The sequence below is a fragment of the Talpa occidentalis genome, unplaced genomic scaffold, assembly GCF_014898055.3.
Source record: "Talpa occidentalis isolate TD23 unplaced genomic scaffold, MPIMG_talOcc4v2.1 talOcc4.13, whole genome shotgun sequence".
Lineage (NCBI taxonomy): Eukaryota > Metazoa > Chordata > Mammalia > Eulipotyphla > Talpidae > Talpa > Talpa occidentalis.
This window is the reverse complement of record NW_023601322.1, coordinates 61,779,048-61,797,753: the sequence shown is the minus strand read 5'-3', so window position 1 is coordinate 61,797,753 and position 18,706 is coordinate 61,779,048. Positions and strand designations below refer to the sequence as shown.

The 18,706-nt window shown below is 42.6% G+C and overlaps 1 protein-coding gene across 9 annotated transcripts in view; it reads right to left on the bottom strand.

Moving 5' to 3' along the window:
- PPP2R2B (protein phosphatase 2 regulatory subunit Bbeta) overlaps positions 1-18,706 on the bottom strand; it is a 325,271-nt gene that overhangs the window by 272,488 nt on the left and 34,077 nt on the right. For 2 of the 9 annotated variants that reach the window (XM_054694274.1, XM_054694272.1), the window contains 2 exons: positions 7,787-7,962; positions 1,656-1,849 (listed from right to left, as the gene is read on the bottom strand). The exons of 2 other annotated variants lie outside the window; for them this stretch is intronic. In XM_054694274.1, coding sequence (XP_054550249.1) covers positions 1,656-1,725 — 70 coding nt within the window. In that variant the 5' untranslated portion in view covers positions 1,726-1,849; positions 7,787-7,962. Of the gene's footprint in view, positions 1-1,655; positions 1,850-2,352; positions 2,548-7,786; positions 7,963-18,706 lie in introns of those variants that run through there. 5 more of the 9 variants (XM_054694279.1, XM_054694277.1, XM_054694275.1 and 2 more) reach the window with 4 other exon arrangements.

Genomic DNA, 18,706 nt, shown 5'->3' with positions numbered 1-18,706 from the left:
TTTAGCTTATTCTACAGATGACACTCCTATATTCGTGACCCCATTTGCCCATCTCCCCAGCTCAGTAAGTTTCCTTTGCTGCGACTTGGAAGAATATTGCAATATAGAAGAAAATACGAAGGCAGCTTTTTCTTTGTTGTCACAAACAGAAGTGTCCCCCAAATGCCAACAGACCCAAGGCCAACTTCTCTCTCAGATGGCAGGCTCAGATACAGCGCTAACGACATTCTACCCAGTAACTGAGTCAGTGACAAAGCACTCAGAGAAAATCTTCTAACCATTGTTATCACCTCAATAAAAAGAACCGGTGAGTGCAGTGCTTGGTATGGAAGAGGAACCGACCGAACATCTTAAGGCAGAACTCAGGCAACTCTGCTTTATCTTATGTAGCACCATGGACATGTTAGGCTTGGAGCTCTCCAATAACAATGCTGAATGGAGAATGTAGCTTCAGTGGTATACTGGGCATTCTTTCTATGTAAAACTTCCAGAAGTTTAGAAGATGCTCCCTTGACTCCCAAACTGTCTTTTTATTTCTCCCAGCATGAACTTTTACTGGCCTCTCTCACCTGTCTCTGGTAGTCTTGAGTCAATGAAATATTATAGAAGATTTAGCCTGCGGAGCATAAGGGTACTCGTAAATGAACATACCTTGCTACATTTTCCTAAAGCTCTTTTACACACATTTTCTTATGTGGCTATTGCAATGGAATAATGCAACACTTTACATGAATGTTAAGGATAAAGGCCTCCAGGTACAAAATGGAAGGAAAAATACAAAAGTTTTGGTATTTGGAAAAAAAACTGCATCCGCTGGGTTCACACACAAAAGAGGATTCCACCTGCTGACTCCCACCCCAAGCACTTCCCTCAAGGCTAATGTCAGAAGGAGCTGGGAGGGACTTGGGGGGTGGGGAGGGCATGACAATTTCACCTCTTGGCAAAGCTCAGCTTACTGAACCCTCTCGCTTTCTGCTGGCTGTTGAATCAGCAGAAACTACTGCTGCAGAATTCATAATGGTGATTTTTAAAGGCCCTACTGAAGGCATTGCTCGCCCCACGTGTCAGACTCATGGCTGCCCCAGAACAGTTTCCCCAGCCACCTTTTTATGCCTTGCTAATGCCCTTCCGAGAGGAGAGGGGCTCGCCCTTTTGCAAAGGGCCTTTTGGGTTTTGATTGTCTAAGCAGGTAACCCGGCCTGAGAGATGAACCGGCAGGAAATGAAACCATGCCCTCCCTTGCAGCCGCCGAGACACACAACATCATTCCGCTCAGGAAGGGGAGGACCCACGGTGCCTCCCGGCCCCTTCCTTTTCATCTCGCGTCAAGACCCCTGCAAACATTGGGGAAGGGAGGTCATCTCCCTTCTGGGGGTCATTTTTCTCCAGCCGGGAGCCCCGCCCTGAAAAGCCTAATCCCCGAGGGCCATTTTAACTCCCGTGGGCGCCGGGTCCACCTGCTGCTGAATGCCTGCTCGCCTCGCCGAGCCCAGATGGATGTGGGGCGCACTGGCGGCCGCCCCTGGGAGCCGGGTCCCCGCCCCAGCCCCGGGCCGGGAGCGTCTCGGCCACTACGCGCCCCGCTGCCCGCCAAGCACTGCGATCTGCAACTTGCTCCCGGCCCCGGCGGCGGCATGCGGCGGGGCTGGCGTTACCTTCGGTCGCATAGCTGTGGTCGCGCAGGAAACTGTTGTTGATTTTGCGGGTATCAATGTCCTCCTCCATTGACAGCAGGCTTACTTGCGTGGGAACCAGAAGCCGGCAGACAAGTATCCATGATCCCTCCCCGCAGCCAGTCTCACAGGAGAGGGGGGCAGGGGAGCCAGTGGGACTGCACCATGGTCCGAGCCTGAGGAGACGGGGAGGCGGAGAGAAAAAAAATAAAAACCCGGCAATGGAGCTGTCACCTCCTCCACTCGGGATCTCCGAGGCTGCGGCGGCTCCTCCCGCGGTGCGCTCACTCCAGCTCCAGTTCCCAGCGAGGATGCTGCGCCTGCCTCCGCTGCCGCCGCCGGGTGCCAAGACGCGCCGTGCCCCGAGGGGTCTGGTCCCGCCCGCCGCCCGGAAGGCGCTCGCTAGCGGGGCTGGGGAGATGCCCAACAGGTCCCCCTCGTTGGCAGCCGCTCCAAAATGCAAAAATGATCCCTCCTCCCCCGGGGAGAGCGGGCAGCCGCGACAAAATGGTGCCTTTCTGGACCCAAGCTGCAGTGGCGAGATGGCAGGGGTAGGATTCAGGTTGGCCGGGCCCGGAGGAGGGTGCTGGTCCCACGGGAGGGCGGCTCCGGCTGGCGGGGGCTAGGGGGGCCGGCGGGGAGCTGGGCTGGGCGCTGCGGCCGGCGTCAGCGCACTCACCCTCAGCCACACGCGTGCACTCGCAGCTGCTCCCGCTGCCGCCGCCGCTGCTGCTGCGCGAGGAGGCTGGAGGCGGCTGGTGCATTAAGGACGAGGCTCCTCCCAACCGCGTCAGCAGCCCGGGGACTCTTCCCCAGCAGCGGTGGTGGCCGAGGCAGAGGCTGCGGCTGCTCTGTGCTGCAGTGGGGCGCACGCAGCCGCGAACCCGCACCTGGGCTGCAAGCAGCTCGCTGGCCGCTTCACGTGAAAAGCATCACGGCGCTCTCCAACCTCACCCCTCCCGCGCCGCGCGGCGCTTGCACGAGCACCCAGAGGTCCTAGCTCGCGGCGGTTCTCCGAACACCTGCGCTTCAGGACTGCAAAGTAGGTTCCCCCGGTGTGCAGCCAGGAGGCAGGCAGGAAGTCCAGGTCCAGGTTCCTTTGGCGCACCCTCCTAGGATGCACGCGCTCCCTGGATGAAGTTAAAGGGCGAGGTCTGAGGTTCTAAGCCGCAGAAAGGAGCAGAGTGGGGACAAGGGCGGCTGCTCAGCGCCTAGTTTAACCCTCGGGTGAGGAACAGAAGGGGAGCAGCAGCCAGAACTTTTCTGAGATCACATTTGACTTCTCCATTCCAGAGTCAAAACATCTGACTGCAGCCCCCTGTGTCTACGCAGGCAGAGGGAAGCAGACGGCTGAGTTATGCGTCCAGCCATCACAGTCTACAAGAGCCCACCTCCCCACAGCTCTTTGCAGCTTGCTTTGGACAAACTGCAGCAGGCCCTCCTGTAGTTTTCGTTGGAAGCGATGACAGTGCAGGAACGCCCTGCAACGCCTCAGCCTGGAAGGTACTTTGGAACCCTGTGTCCACAGAGAGCCACTTCTGCCCTGAGGGGATTTCAAAGATCCAATTAATACAAAAAAGGAGAACCGTCTTCCAACTTCAGTTAGGAGGGAAATCGCTGCCCCCACTCCATGTTTCCCCAAATTGCAAATTCCCTATTTGAAAGAAAATTAGATCTTTATTGTTATGAAACAACCAGATTCATTTATGAAGCAACCCAAATCACTAAAAAGCCAATTTGGAAAAGAAATTTCCCTGGTTTCCTCTTGTAAAAGGTACTCATTTCGATGGGTGTCACTGCCAGGAAAGACATCAGCAAATGTCTTGCTCAGTTAAGCTTCACAAGTTTAGCTAGATGAGCCCAGAGGGATCTTTGAGTTAATTATATACATATGATGCTTCGCCTAACACAATTTAGAAAGTATTTGAAGTTCAAAAAAATGGGAAAACAAGTCCTTAACTGAGGTTGGGAATTGTCATTAGATTTCTATGCAGAATAGATGCTTCTGGCAGGTAGAAAATGGCATTGCCCCATCTTCAGAAGACAATCATATATGGAGAAGAGTGGAAATATTCTTTGACATAAATATTTGGGGAAACTTCAGCTCCTAATAGATTCCATTTTATTCTTAGCTGGTGGTTAAGTCTTTCATACTTGTTTGATGATTTGTTCAAAATTCACTTATGAATTTACAGTAACTGATGAAGACTGGTACCAGGTGACTTACTCCACTTCAGCACCAATTGCCATGGCTGGTTGTCCCGCATCATGAGCTGTGTGATTCACCAGGGCTCCAGGGGTCAGCTCCCTTGTGCTTACACAGTCCAGTTTCTCTTAGAGACCGGGAAAACTGGGAGGGATGGGGATGGAGTAGGAGGGAAGCAGGGAAAACTTGGTTCATCTCTCAGTGTGCCCATGTGGTAAGAAGACATCTTGCCTTTAGTTGAAATGACCTTAAGTTGCAACGGCAGACCTTGGAATAGCAGTGGGGAAATTCTTTCCCTTATCATCCTGGAACATGGGGTAGATTGGAACAGAGCTGCATGAAGAATAAGGTAGGCCCAGGGCCATGGGTCAGGCTGTGCTTGAGGAATTTTCCACTGTAACCAATGTAAAATATTTCCTCACAATAAATAGATGGAGCTTCTGGGTTCACTAAATTTTCCCTTTCGTATTTTCTGCAAAATTTCACCTGCATTTATTCAATTTACAGATATCTCCCCCATACCTCCCCCCACAACCTCCCTAAAGCACAAGGTCAGAGAAGGCAAATTCAACAGAGCACCATGGATTACACAGATTTCAAGATTTTGATTTTCAGACCACTCTTTTACTGAGAGCAACAGGGAACAAAGTTGTTTTGTGTGTCGTAATCGAGATATGGCGTGAAAGAAGCCCTGTGCACTCCTGTTTTGGTGTGAGAATATCTAGACTATTTTTCAGAAGACTCGGTGAGTTTCTGTCTTATCCTCCAAAATTTCAAGTGCTTTCCAAAAGCTGTTGGCATTGGCGCATGCCATTCCCTATTCAGCATCCCAGCTCAACTGTACTTCACTGAGGCCTCCCCTTTCACACCCTAGTCCCTTCCTCTGCATCTGTCTTTATAACTATTTGTTTCTTCTTCATGGGGATTTGCATTTTGTAATAGTTATGTACTCATTATTGTCAGCCATTTACACCGTGTCTCTGATATTAAGTATCTGTCACTTAGTAGATGCTCAACTGTATTTGAATGATGATATTCTTGAATGAATGAGTAAATGCTTGAATCTGTTGAGTGAGCTTTAACACTGGTTGCTAAGGCTTCAGGTACACAGCATTATACATCAACATCTGCACAGACTAGAGTTCACCACCAGAAGCCCAGTCTCCATCCCTTACCATACAACCGTTACCATACATCCTTTACCATACAACCATACCCTTTTATGCTATCTGCACATCTTCTTTTCCCTTCCTTTCTGTTAATACTAAATTGGTCTTATAATATAAAAGATTATTTTTGATTTATTTAGTTCGCTGGTTTTGTTTCTTTATGTACCATATATGAGTGAAATGATACTGTGTTTGCCTGATATATTACACTTAGCAAAATACCCTCTAGGCCCATCCATGGTGTTGCCAATGGCAGGATTTCATCTTTTTTTTTTTTTTTAATAGTTGAGCAGTGTGCATTGTGTACATAGACCACATCTTCTCTACCTACCCATCTGAAGGCTCGGCACTTAGGTTATTTCCAACTCTTGGCTATTGTGAAAATGCTATGATAAATATGGTACATGTATCTCTTTGAATTAGTGATCTTTAGGTCTTAGAGGTCTACTTTTATTGAAATTCTTGCAACTCTTCCCCTCTCCCCCCAACAACAAAACCTGTTGTGAGCCAAAAGCTTGTAGCTCCTATTCCTACTGAAATCATTGTTGCATTCCTGTATATAGATGTGTGTATATACATGGATATATATTTACATTCCTTTATATACATTCCTGTATATATGTGTGTATGTATATATGTGTGTGTATATATACATTCCTTTGTGTGTGTGTGTGTGTGTGTGTGTATGCACTGAAAAATATTTACTGAGCACTACCAAGAGTTGCTCTAGGTTTTGGGCATACAGCTAAATCAAGAGTTCCTTCCTTCATGGCACTGAAGTCTGTTATCTGATTTTAATAGCATGAGCTTTAGAGAAATACAACAAGTACAGTATCAGTCAACAGACTGTAGCATAATGTTAAGAACCAAGCCTCTGCTATCACACAGATCTGACTTTCTGCCACTTATTATTGTGTCCTTGAGTAAGTTAACAAGATTTCCCTAAGCCATGTTCTTTAAAAATCTATAAATTAGGGAGAATAGTATGCACTTCATGGAGTTACTGTGGTGATTACATGCGCTAATGCTTGAAAAGAAAATATTGCTATTTTATGTTGAATATTTATTATCATTACCACCATCAGTTCAGAACACAGTTTACCCGTCTACTATGTCAGCCACCGGGAGAAGATGGGAGATTCAGCAATATCGATGCATAAGATGCATAGTCAGTCTCTGCCATTATGGAACTTAGTATCTAATTTATAGTTTATGCAAAGGAGGCCACAGGCTACAAAAGGATTTGCAGAAGACACTCTGAATGGCTGACCTAATTCAGGCTTATGCTTTACACCAAAAAGGGCAATTGCAAATACATAGCCTGAAATGACACACTTCAGCAGGACAGCTGATGGACGCATTCTTTTTAGTCATCCTTGCCATGATCCCCCTCCCCCAGACTCCTGAATCCTTGCACCCCAGTTAGCTTAATGCTGCCCATGCTGGAACCTGTTAGGTCATCCTGTCCAATTAGCACATTAACTATCTGCAATTTTATTAAAACCTTTGACCTAAGCCAGCCTGGAGATTCTTAATATAGACTTAGCTGTCAGACAGTCCCAGCTTGTGTCCCAGCTTGGGCATTTATAAATTTTATGACCTTTAGCAAGTAATATAATGTCTGTGAGCCTCTGTATTTACAAAACGAAAGAAAATAATAGAAGATACTTTGCAGAGTTGCTGAGTGGCTTCACAGGCAACTGAGGAAAATGGTTAGTACATGCTTGGCCTGTGGCCTGCCTGGCTTCACTGAGATGTCAGTTCTCCCTCCAACAGTGGCTCATCATGGTCTCCACACACAGAGAACTGGAGAGTCACTGCATCAATCACTCATGTGAACAAAAGTGACCCAAAACCCAAGGTTCACTACTTATTAAGTTGCCTTAATGAGCAACCAGGAGCTGGATACATGAAATGTTACCATCTTGCAAAAGTCCTCTATAAGCCATAGTGCTACGGTCCTAAGTACAACTGGAAGGAATTAAGGTCATCTCTTGATTTGACATTATTTATGTGCAGACCTAATCACACTTCTGCATTGAGGGGTCACATGGAGTCCCGCTCAAGGATCACTAAACACCTAATGCACAACAGTCTTTCTGGGGTAGCTTATGTGCTGGCGGCCCAGAGGATAACCTCTGACCTCTTGAATTTCTAGCGAGGTTTGCAACTCCTTTTTGTGCATGTTACAACATGTGATACCATAGAGTGAGCCTTCAATGTGCCATTTAACGTAGGAAAAGAAAACAAAGCATCTTGTGCTCAAAATTGTATGTTGATTCTAGACTCTGGACTCTTAATGGATTTCACTGAGTAAAATATGACCTCAATTATCCAAGTACAGCTATTTATGCAAATACACACTATTGAGCTGGAGCTGATGCTTTCTGGCTGTTGAGAAATTATGCTGCTGGTAACATACCTTTTCCAGTAACAATATCGTGTTACTCATAAAATTTCAGCTTAAAATCTGAAATCTGCCATGGTGGGGTATTTATAGCATGGAAATAAAAACCTATAGAAATCAGGACTTTCTTTTTTTGAGTGGGTTGTTAACCATTTGCTAGCACACCAGAAGACATACCTCACTTGTTGCTTATCTTTTTACTCATCCCTGCTACCCGTGCCAATCATTCTACTCTCTCAATACTAAGTCTCCCAAGCTGTGTCAAATTCCAGAACTTTCCACCATCCAGCCAAACTTCAGACATAATCTTAAATAACTCTCATAATCCTACCTTTACCAGGAAGCTTTCCCATGTCCATCAGAGGAAAGCTATTGCCTTTGTTTGATTCCTTCCAAGCTGGTTATGAAATTGCCTGTGAGCAATTGTCCTTCTAAGGTTCCTAGACCATGACTGCTCTTTTCCACTGTTCAAGTCCCTCGATCACCTTGTTTTAGTCCTTGATTTGCCTAAATGCCAAACAAAAATATCGACTGTGTCTGATTTCTTTGACAGTTCTTCCACTTGTCTGATTAAGACATTGATGAAAGAAAACAAAAGACACAAGAATCCAAGAGTTCAGATCTGACAGCCTGAGAACATTATCTTTTTGTAACCTTTTGCATTCAGTAATTCTAGAGTTAAGCTGTCCTGCCCAATGCAGTTCTCATTTGCATTATATTTGCTAGGAACTAGGTGAGGATTTACAAAACCAGTTTAACAATACTCAAGGGATAGTGCCTAGTACCCAATTACATCTCTCAAGGTAAAATTTCAGTATAATTTATAGAATATGTATTAGGAAATGTGTTTCAAATTTCTTGAAAATACACTAAGCAATAACACTTTACAGGATTTATCCTAAGAAAATGATCATAAATATGGACAAAAATTTAGCCAAAAGTTTACATCTCATACATCTCAGCAGATTGTTTATAATCATGAAATACCTAAAAACATACCCAAAATCCAGCAGTGGGTTTGATTGGGAAAAATTATGGTGTGTTCATAATAGAGGAATTTTATTGACCTGTTGATATAATTTTTTTTTTTTTTTTTTTTTTTGCGGGACCCTCGCTGGTGGCCAGGGATTGAACTGGTGCTGCAGAGGCTGTGGGCAGCCTCGCAACCCAGCGCTCAACCGCTGCGCCACCAGGGGAGGCCTGAAATAATCTTTAGAAGTTAACATTGGTTAGGCAACTATTATTTATAGGTATATAGAGCATATTCTGTATATGCTGAGAGCATATTATGTATATGCTATACTAGGACTATCATTTAAATCTAACAAAACTTTAAGGTAATTATTTTTATTAGTACTCCATTATACTGAAGGCAATAGAGATAAATAATATACCCAAGTGTCAATAAAATTGGAGCCTTGTGTGTGTTCTCTCTCTCTCTTGCTTTCTCTCTCTCTCTCTCTCTCTCTCTCTCTCTCTCTCTGTGTGTGTGTGTGTGTGTGTTGGGGTAAGTTGTGGGCACAATAGAATCTTAGAGATTTTCTTCCAATCCACCCACCACTAGATTCTGATCCTTCTTAGGAAAGATTATTTTTCTCAGTTGAAAATCACTATTGTGTTGGCGAGGATGTGGCTAAATTGGAACTCTCCCACACTGCTGTGTGAGTGTACAATGGTGCTGCTACAAATAGTTTGGTAGTTCCTCAAAATATTAAAGAGAACTAACACACAAGCCAGATATTTCACTTCTAGGTATATATGCAAGAGAACTGAAAGCACATATTCAGCCAGAACTTGCACATGAATATTCATAGCAAGATTCGTAACAGCCAAAAAGTGAAAACAACCCCAAAGTCCATCATCTGATAAATGGATACATAAGATTTGATAATGGGTTATTATTTAGCTATAAAAAGGAATAAAGAACTGGTACATACTATCACATGGATGAACCTGGAAAAAGACCTCATATTCTGTTATTCCATTTATGTGAAATGCTCAGAATGGGCAAATCCATACAGACAGAGAACAGATTAATGGTTGCCTGGGGCTGGTTTGAGGGATAGAAGTGACTCCTAATGATCTCAAGATTTCTTTTTTTGGTTGATCAAAATGTTCTAAAACTAGATTAGGGCAACAGTTGCTTAACTCTTAATATACCAAAACCCACAGAATTGTATTCTTTAAAAGTATAAATCTTCACGGTGTGGTATTTCAATAAGGCTGTTATTGAGGATTAAAAAAAAAAAAAACACTACTAGCCCTCCAAAGACTAAAGATGGATCTACCAGATGGTAGACCAGGAATTCTCCTCCAGGGTACCTATCCAAAGAGCACAAATTCAAAAGGAAACCTGCACTCCTATGTTTATCACAACACTATTTACAGTAAATAAATAGCAAATTGCACTACTGTTTCTAAGATATGGAAAGAGCCAAAATGCCCCAGATAAGATGCATGGATCAAGAAGTTGTGTTATATACATACAATGGAATACTACTGAGCGATCAAAAAAGATAAACTCCTGCCATTTGTGGTTACATGGATGGAACTGGAGGAGATTATGCTAAGTGAAGTGAGCAGGAGGAGAAAGATAAATATTGGATGGTTTCACTTACAAAGGATCAGACAAAGACAAACTATAAGAAGGACCTCTGAAAGCAGACTGTAGATCGGGGACATTCAGGAGGTTGTGGGGGAGGGAGGGAGGGAGAGCACAGTGGACTATGGTGGAGGGCTATGGATGCTTTGGTGGTGGGTAAACTATGGTGACCACACCTGAGGGGAGAAATCCTCAATTGTGAAAAAATAAGTAAGGATGTTTAGTAAATAAATAAGAAAATAAAAGCCTGCTATTATTATAAGCCACTGTTACTTCTAGGAATATATCCTATATCCTTCAGCTATAATTGAAAGGTATCTAATGACAAGGATATTCCTGTTACAGTATTTTTTTTTAAAGATTTATTTATTTATACAATAACCAGGGTACAGACCGGAGGGGCAGGAGGGTGAGAGGATTCACCAGAGACAGAGCAGGGAACAGAACAGGCAGACTGACTGAAATACACTGCCGAGGGGCGCAGCGGGTGAGACAGGAGAGGTCTGCTGCACAGTGTGGGATTCTCGCCGATTGGCCTGTATCGAACTCATGCTGCAGAGGCTGCGGACAGCTTCATTGTGCTGTGCTCAACTGCCTGCGCCACCAGAGAGGCCCTACAGTATTTTTTAAAAGTCACAAAATAATAATGAGTGGTCTCACTTTTTGGATAAAAATGTGCATATGCCAAAAGGAATATATAAAAATACTTTATGGTAGTTATGTGTGGCTTTCTTTTTTGTTTTGTGCTTTTGTCAAAGAAAACTTAGAACACGGATCTTTTTTAATAATTTAATTTTTTCTGTAAATTTTTTTTAAATTTAGGTAACACTGACTTATAACACTATCTGATTTAGGATAATAGTAAGGGATGCACCCATAGTCCTCTACCAAACCACTGGGCCCCCACCCTCCCTCTGTGATAGCCTTAATTCTGCAGTCAGATTTCTAGGTTTTGGTTTAGTTTTCTCTGTTCCTTGGTTTTGTTTCTTTCTATTCCATAAATGAGTGAAAGCATGAAGGATTTGTCTTTTTTCCTTCTGATTTATTTCACTTAGCATAATCCCTTCCAGTTTCATCCATGTTGTCATAAATGGCAAGATGTCATTCCTTTTTATAGCTGAGTAGCATTCCATTGTGAACATATACCATATCTTTGTTCACTCAACTGTCACTGACAACAGCTTAGGCTAGTTCCCTAACTTAGCTGTTGGAAACAGTGCCACAGGGAACATAGAAGTCATGCATTATTTGGCAAAGAAAAGTTTTCAAGGTTAGGTTTTTTTTTTTTGAATGCCATGACACTTTTTAGGATGAAACCTTACATTGCAGAGATCAAAAGTCATTTTCTTCACACCTGAAATTGAGAGATTTTAACAATGGTGCTATGAATACATACAAAAGCTCTATCCATCAGAAATACAACCCAAGCCTTATTTGTAATTTTAAAATTTTCAAATTGGGGGCCTCCCTGGTTGCACAAGAGGTTAAGTGTCAGCACTATGAAGCAATCAGCAGTTACTGCAACAGGAGTTCAATCCCCGGAAAGGGAGGTGACCCAGATGCCACAGCAGACCTCTCCTGTCTTGCCCACTGCTCCCCTCAGCAATGTATTTCAGTAGATCTGTCTGTTCTGCTCCCCACTCTGTCTCTGGGGAATCCCCTCACCCCCCACACCTCTGGCCTGAACCCTAGCTCTTGTATGCATAAATAAATCTTTAAAAAATAAAATAAAATAAAAATTTTAAATTGCCTCAGTGTGAAAACAAGTGAATGGAAACAAGTGAAAAGATACTGTTAAAATTAATTTTAATATTTAGAAAAAAATGACAAAAAATGAAAATATTTTATTTAACATAAATTATATTTTAAATGTATAATCAATATAAGGTTAATTATATATTTACTTCATATGTATATGAAACCTGGTGTGGGTTTCACACTTTCATCATCACTCAACCATATTTCTTGGACTCAATTACCACATGTGTTAGTGACTACAGCATAGATATAGAGGAAGTACTCAAAAAATATGGTTACATTCACATGTCATCAAAGAGACATTATCTACTAAGGATTTGAACTAGATTGTCATGCTAAAACCAAACTAAGTGACATTAATCTGCTGAGCCTACCAATTATTTAAAGTAATACAAACAAATATAATATAGAGCGATATCCACATACATCCATATACATATAAAATCATAAATATAACCTAATTTGATTTCCCCCAAATTAGTAACAGAATAAAAACAGATCAAGATTCTAAAAGTGCTCAGATGACACCATATAAAAACCCGGCAGACAGCAAGGAAGAGAGGATTTAGTCACTGTAATTGTTAAAACTCCAGTAGCCAAACTGCTTAATTCAGTTTAATTCAGCACCTATGGCTTTACTTGCAGCTAGGAGAAGAAGCCAAGAAGCCAGATGCCACTGCCAGAAAAAGGATTTTCACAGCTGGGCATCTGGACTCTATTATGACCAGTAATGGTAGAGAAATTTAAAGATACAGTTATAGGCATCCGACCGAGAATTATAAGAAGACTTAGATTGGATTAGAGAGTAGAATTGCATGGTCTCATGATCAGTGGGTCACCCCGGAGGACTTATTGAATTAGACCTATTGCCTTGAACCTGTGCATGTAAACAGCTTCATGTGTGCATTGAGCAACCTCTCCTTCCTAATACATTTTGTTCATTGATTTTTGGGGACCACTTTCTTGATTTTTCTGCTATATCAATGTACATTCTTTCCTAGGCTGTTTGCTGGCTCCTCTTTGCTGCTTTGGCCTCTAAAGTACACATACTCTAGAGTTCAAAGTTAATCAGATTTCTTTATCCCAGCCCCACTCTCTAGTCTTATGGCTTGCTACTCAAGGGATGACAAAATCCCAAACTTAAATTTTGAGAACCTGCCTCTCCCCTGACCTCTGGCCTAGTATCACCAATAGCCGACTTGACATTTCCCTGGGTGTCTGTAAATCAGCTCAATCCCTAATGCTAGCCACCCCCCAATACCTTCTCCATCTTTCTGCCCCTGGGTTCCTCTCTCATTCCCCTTCTTCTTCCAGTCCATCAGTAAGCCCTGCCAGCTCTTACTTCAAACCAGAATCCAACCTCTTTTTCCCAACTCCACTGCTGCTACCATTCCCACTGCCATGTATCTCAACAAGACTGTTATAGTGGGCTCTGATGAGTCGTGAGCCCTCCTTCAGCTCCCACAGAATCATTTCTATGAGGCAGACAGAACAGTCCTTTCAACTGTAAATCACTTCATGCTGCTTTTCTGGTCAAAGCCCTCTTGGCTTCCTACACATTCAGAGTAAACTTTCTCAAAATATTAAAAAGATTCCATGCTCACTGAGAGGTCATTCTCTCCTTATACCTTCACATTCTGCCACTTTCTCCTTCTTTGGAAAGAACCTTCTAAGCAGCGGTGTGCTGAGAAGTTACAGGACATATCCCATGAGAAATGTAGCCCACCACATGGGGAAACATCTTGATAAGTTCAAAGTGCCATGCAAGCAAGATTGACACCCTCATTGTTACTATCCTAGTGAGATGAGTTACAGAAGCAGAATTCAAGAACTAGTTGGACCTTGAACTTGTAAGTAAAGCTGTATATATTTTAAAATTCCATAAATATTTATGGAAAACACAGAGTGAAAAAAATTACATTAAATATTGCTCAAATAGAGACCTCTGTAATTTCCATTTGGCATCTGACAGCACTACAAAGGTGAGCAAAGCATGATAAGCAAACTTCATGAATTTACATCTGAAAAGTGGCATAGAGTCATAGCTCCTTCTGAGAATTTGATGAAGGTTTTGAACTTACTCTCCTCCACCCCCCCCCAAAAAAAAGAAAAAAAAAACATTGCAGAGAACATTTCCAGCTTTCGAATGCTTACTCATTTTATTTCATGGACAGAAAATGGGGAAAAAAATGGGGCAGATGGGGGTAAAGGATCTAGGATAAAAGAAAGGTCCAAAATTCAATGTAAGCTTAGAATTATAGTGCCACCACCTCCCATGCATATTTCTATATGGAGAGTAGCAGAAAACATCAATATGTAGATCTTAATAGTAATGACAGTAAGGGCAGATGTGAGACTTCCCAGTCAAGTGTAATAGGCATATGGCTAAAGGCATGGCTTTTGAGAGCCTGACTGTTTGGATCCCAATCTTGTTTCATATCTCCCAGCAGTGTGATGTTGGGCAATTTAATTAATCATTTCATTTAATCATGCTCTGATTTGATTTCATTTTTAAAATACCACTAACAACAAGAGATTATTGTAAAATGAGTTAATATATATAAAATATTTAAAACAGCCCATGGCACACAATAGACACCAATCAATTTGTACGAGCTCTGCACATTCATTATGTCAGGCTCTGCTGTTGACCCCATGAACACCGGATATATTTACTTTTCAAGTTGTATTCTCGATCTGTTTTGATAGATTGGCTTCTCTCTTTTTAAATTTTTTGTTTAGTTTTTGCTAATGAAAGATAATATTTCATTACAAGGGAATATGTAACTGTTCATGTCAGTGGGCACATAACAGAGGCAAATGTTCCTTTAACACCAAACATTTACTACCTGTCTGCTACTAGCTTAGCTCCAACCTGTTTAGGGACTGGAAAGGAGTTATAACTTGATTGCAGAGTAAATGCTAAAATGTATGTACAAAAAGAGACTTATCAAGTGTGGATCAAGGCCTGAAGGTGGATTAACTTCATAATTTGTGGGGCTCAATCCAAAATAAAAGCACGGGGCCCTCCACAGAATGGAAGACCATATTTGCACACTACACACCTGACACACTATAACCTGACAAAAAGAAAATAACCCAATCAGAAAGTGGGCAAAAGAGCTAAATAGGCACTTCTCTAAAGGCATGCAAATGGCCAATGGGCACATGAAAAAATGTTCATCATCACTTATCATCGGGGAAATGCAAATCAAAACAATACACCTGTGAGAATCAATCACATTAAACAAACAAACAAAAAACAAATCCTGGCAAGGATGCGGAGAAAAAGAAACCCTTTAACACCGTTGGTGGATATGTATCCGGGTCCAGCCCCTGTGGAAAACAGTGTGGAGGTTCCTCAAAAGACTGAAAATGGGGCTGCCATAGGTCCAGTAATTCCTGGGTGTCTACTTAAAGGACACAAAACACTAATTTGAAGGGAAACTTGCACGCCTATGTTTACTGCAGCACTGTTTACAACAGCCAAGATATGGAAACAACCTAACACTCCCTAATATCTCCTTTGACGCTCATGGTGACCACTTGGTCTCCTACTTACAATACTGCTGGTTCTATGGAACAGCAGTATTGAACACCTATATTGAACACCTCTGTGGCAGGTATTTAGTTCTTAGTAGTGTACCATAAGATGATGGAAATATGCCTGCTTCATGGATAAAGACACATACTGAGAAGAAATTCACTCCTATTTTTTGAGTGGTGCCACTGTGTACCAAGCTGCCTAAACCAGCAACTCAACAGACACTTTAACATTTTCCCTTTTATCCTCATTTAGTCTGGTGCCAAGTCCCATAAATTCCAGATTCTTAGCAGTTGTAAAAATCTGCCCCTACCTAGCCATTCACACTGTCACCAGTACCTAATGCAGCTTGGGTATTCGTGTGTCTCTTGTTCCTGCAGTGGATTTTTAGCACATCTGTCATTCTCCATGTTGACTTGAATATGCTCACACATCTGATCATGCCAATGCCCTGCTTAAAGTCTATGGTGGCTTCCCATAATCCACAGGGAAAAATAATCCAAGATCCTGAATCTACATTAAAGGGCCCTTTAAAGATGGTCCATTCAGGACTCTCAGTTCACACTGAAGTCTCAATGAATCTTTCCTGGTTTCCCACTTTGCCAAGGTTCCTCCAGCTCTGGATCTTTGTAGATGCATTTTCTTCTGGAAATTCTCCTAGCTCTGATCTTCCTCTCGATAACCTATGTGTCTCTGAATACAGGCCAAGTTCAGCAACCCCGTAGTACTTGGGTATCTTTTTCTCTTTGCTGTGAGATCTTTGGGACCTGAGACTGTGGTCTTATTCCCTGTGTATCTGTACCTAGTGCAGTGCCTTCCACAGGAAAATTTATTCACTGCCTCAATGATTAAAGGATGAATAAGTAAATGAATGATAGCAAAACATAAAGGGTAAGTGGGAGTATGACAAGAGAAAGTATTTGGAGGGCCTCCATGGTGGCGCAAGGGGCTAAGCACCGCACTCTGAAGCACTCCACAGCCTCTGCAGCATGAGTTTGACCCCCGGCCGGCCAGACAGAAGCCCACATGGCAAAGCAGACCTCTCCTTTCTCGCCTGCTGCTCCCCTCAGCAGTGTATTCAGTCAGTCTGCCTGTTCTGTTCCCCACTCTGTCTCTAGTGAATCCTCTCACCCCCCCATCTCTGGCCTGTATCCCAGCTCTTGCATGCATAAATAAATAAATCATTTTTAAAAAAAGGCCTTTGGAGCTTTATCTCACATATCTGCTGGCCTTTGTCATCTTTGTAGAAATACATTGTTCTTTTCAGTTCAAACAAAGCACCCCTGGTATCCAACTGCAGGGCCTTTGCATCTGCCTGGAATGTTATTTTCTCTTCCACTAATAGTTAATAACTCCTTACCCTTCACAGTTCAGATTAGTCTCACCTGCACAGACAAATCAGCCCTCTATCACCTCTCACCGATCTTTAATACTAGCACACTGCCTCCTCCCCATTTCACTCCATGTCGTTCTATATCCATGTCTGACTAGTTGGTTAGTAACCATTTCTGTCAGTAGGCAGTAAACTCAAGAGGCGTGAATCATGTCCAGTTTCTTCATCATTGGATTCCCAGCACCCAAGTGCAGTGTCTGACAAACAAATTTGCTAAATGATGCATGAATTAAAAATTCAGCATCTCGGGCCTCCCCTGGTGGTGCAGGCGGTTGAGCGCCACACTGTGAAGCTGTCCACAGCCTCTGCAGCGCCGGTTCGATCCCAGCCGGCCGGCGAGGGTACCACATGGCACAGCAGACCTCTCCTGTTGTACCTGCTGCTTCCCTCAGCAGTGTATTTCGTCAGTCTGACTGTTCTTGTCCCTGCTCTGTCTCTGGTGAATCCTCTCACCCTCCTGCACAGCTGGCCTGTACCCCAGTTCTTGTATAAAATAAATAAATCTTAGAAAAAAAATTCAGCACCTCATAGCAGTGTGTTGGTTCATTTCAGTACTGTGTAGAAAGTAGGGCTTCATAAGTAATAGCTTTTGTTAAACAAAAGGCTAGAAGTGATTTTCTTTCCCCAATTTATAAAACAATTATTAACTAGTAGATGTGAAGTAAATACATTCATTCTTAGAAGTTTAGCGATATTTGCATATTTCCATACTACCCGTGTTTATTGTTTTTCTTGAAACAATGTGAATGTCATCAATGGAATCCCACATCCCAGGAAACTACATGCCACCTTAATAGGTAAATAAAGAGCTGCAAAGTACACATCTAGGGCAGGAAAGGACAATAGCTTTGATTCAAAGGTGGCTTAACGTGCACACAACTGAGAATCATCAAAACCTGTCAAGTCATAGGTTAGTGACTCTTCAATAAGTGATTAAAAGGGCAAAACAAACAGTCGCAAGGAGTCATTCCTGTGCCAATTTATTGCAGCTAAACAAAATTGACAAAGTGGTGGGGTGGCCTGGCTCACTTTTCTTATATTCTCTGGGCTGAGCACATTGGAATGAGCTGGAACAAAAGCAGAGGGACTGAGAAAGATGTTAAAGACAACTTGAACTTGTGGACTTACATAACTTTTGATATGTTTACAAAGTGATTGTTCCATAAATCTTCAAGAAGATGCAAAACAATGACATTATAAAGGTTGTTTATCTCATAATCAAAGCCAATGCCATATGAGGATATTTACCAAAAGTAGGCATTCTGCTTATTTTTTTAAAGATTTATTTATTTATGCATACAAGAGCTGGGGGATAGGTCAGAGATGCAGGGGGGTGAGAGAATTCACCACAGACAGAGTGGGGAACAGAACAGGCAGATTGACTGAAATACACTGCTGAGGGGAGCAGTGGACAAGTCAGGATAGGTCTGCTGAGCCATGTTGGTTGCTTCCTGGCTGGCTGGGGATTGAACTCATGCTGCAGAGGCTGTGGATTGCTTCACAGGCCCTGTGCTTATTTCTTAATGTACACGTTACTGCTCTATCTCATAACTACCCAATAAGAAAGGTATCATTATTAGCAGTTTGTGAGGCATCCTGGACTCAGAGGTGTTACCATCTCACTGAGAGTAGAAAGGGGGCAGTCTGGGGTTTGAACCCAGCTTTACTTAACTCCTAACCAATTATACCATAGTGTTTCCCTTCCATTTGCCCATGGAAATTTCTGTTCTGGATCTCTTATCCAGTATGTATGTACTAAATATCTGTCAAAGAAAAAGAGCTACAATTCTCAAAATTCTTTGAAAGGAACACCTAAACTATGAAAAGATTGATTTTTCTCACACACAAAAAAAAAATTGTGCAGTTTAAATTGTCCTGTGATGTTGAGAACTTATGTAATCATAAGTCTTTGGAGCTTTTGTTGTTTACATTTTTCAGTCCATTTTTGTGGATT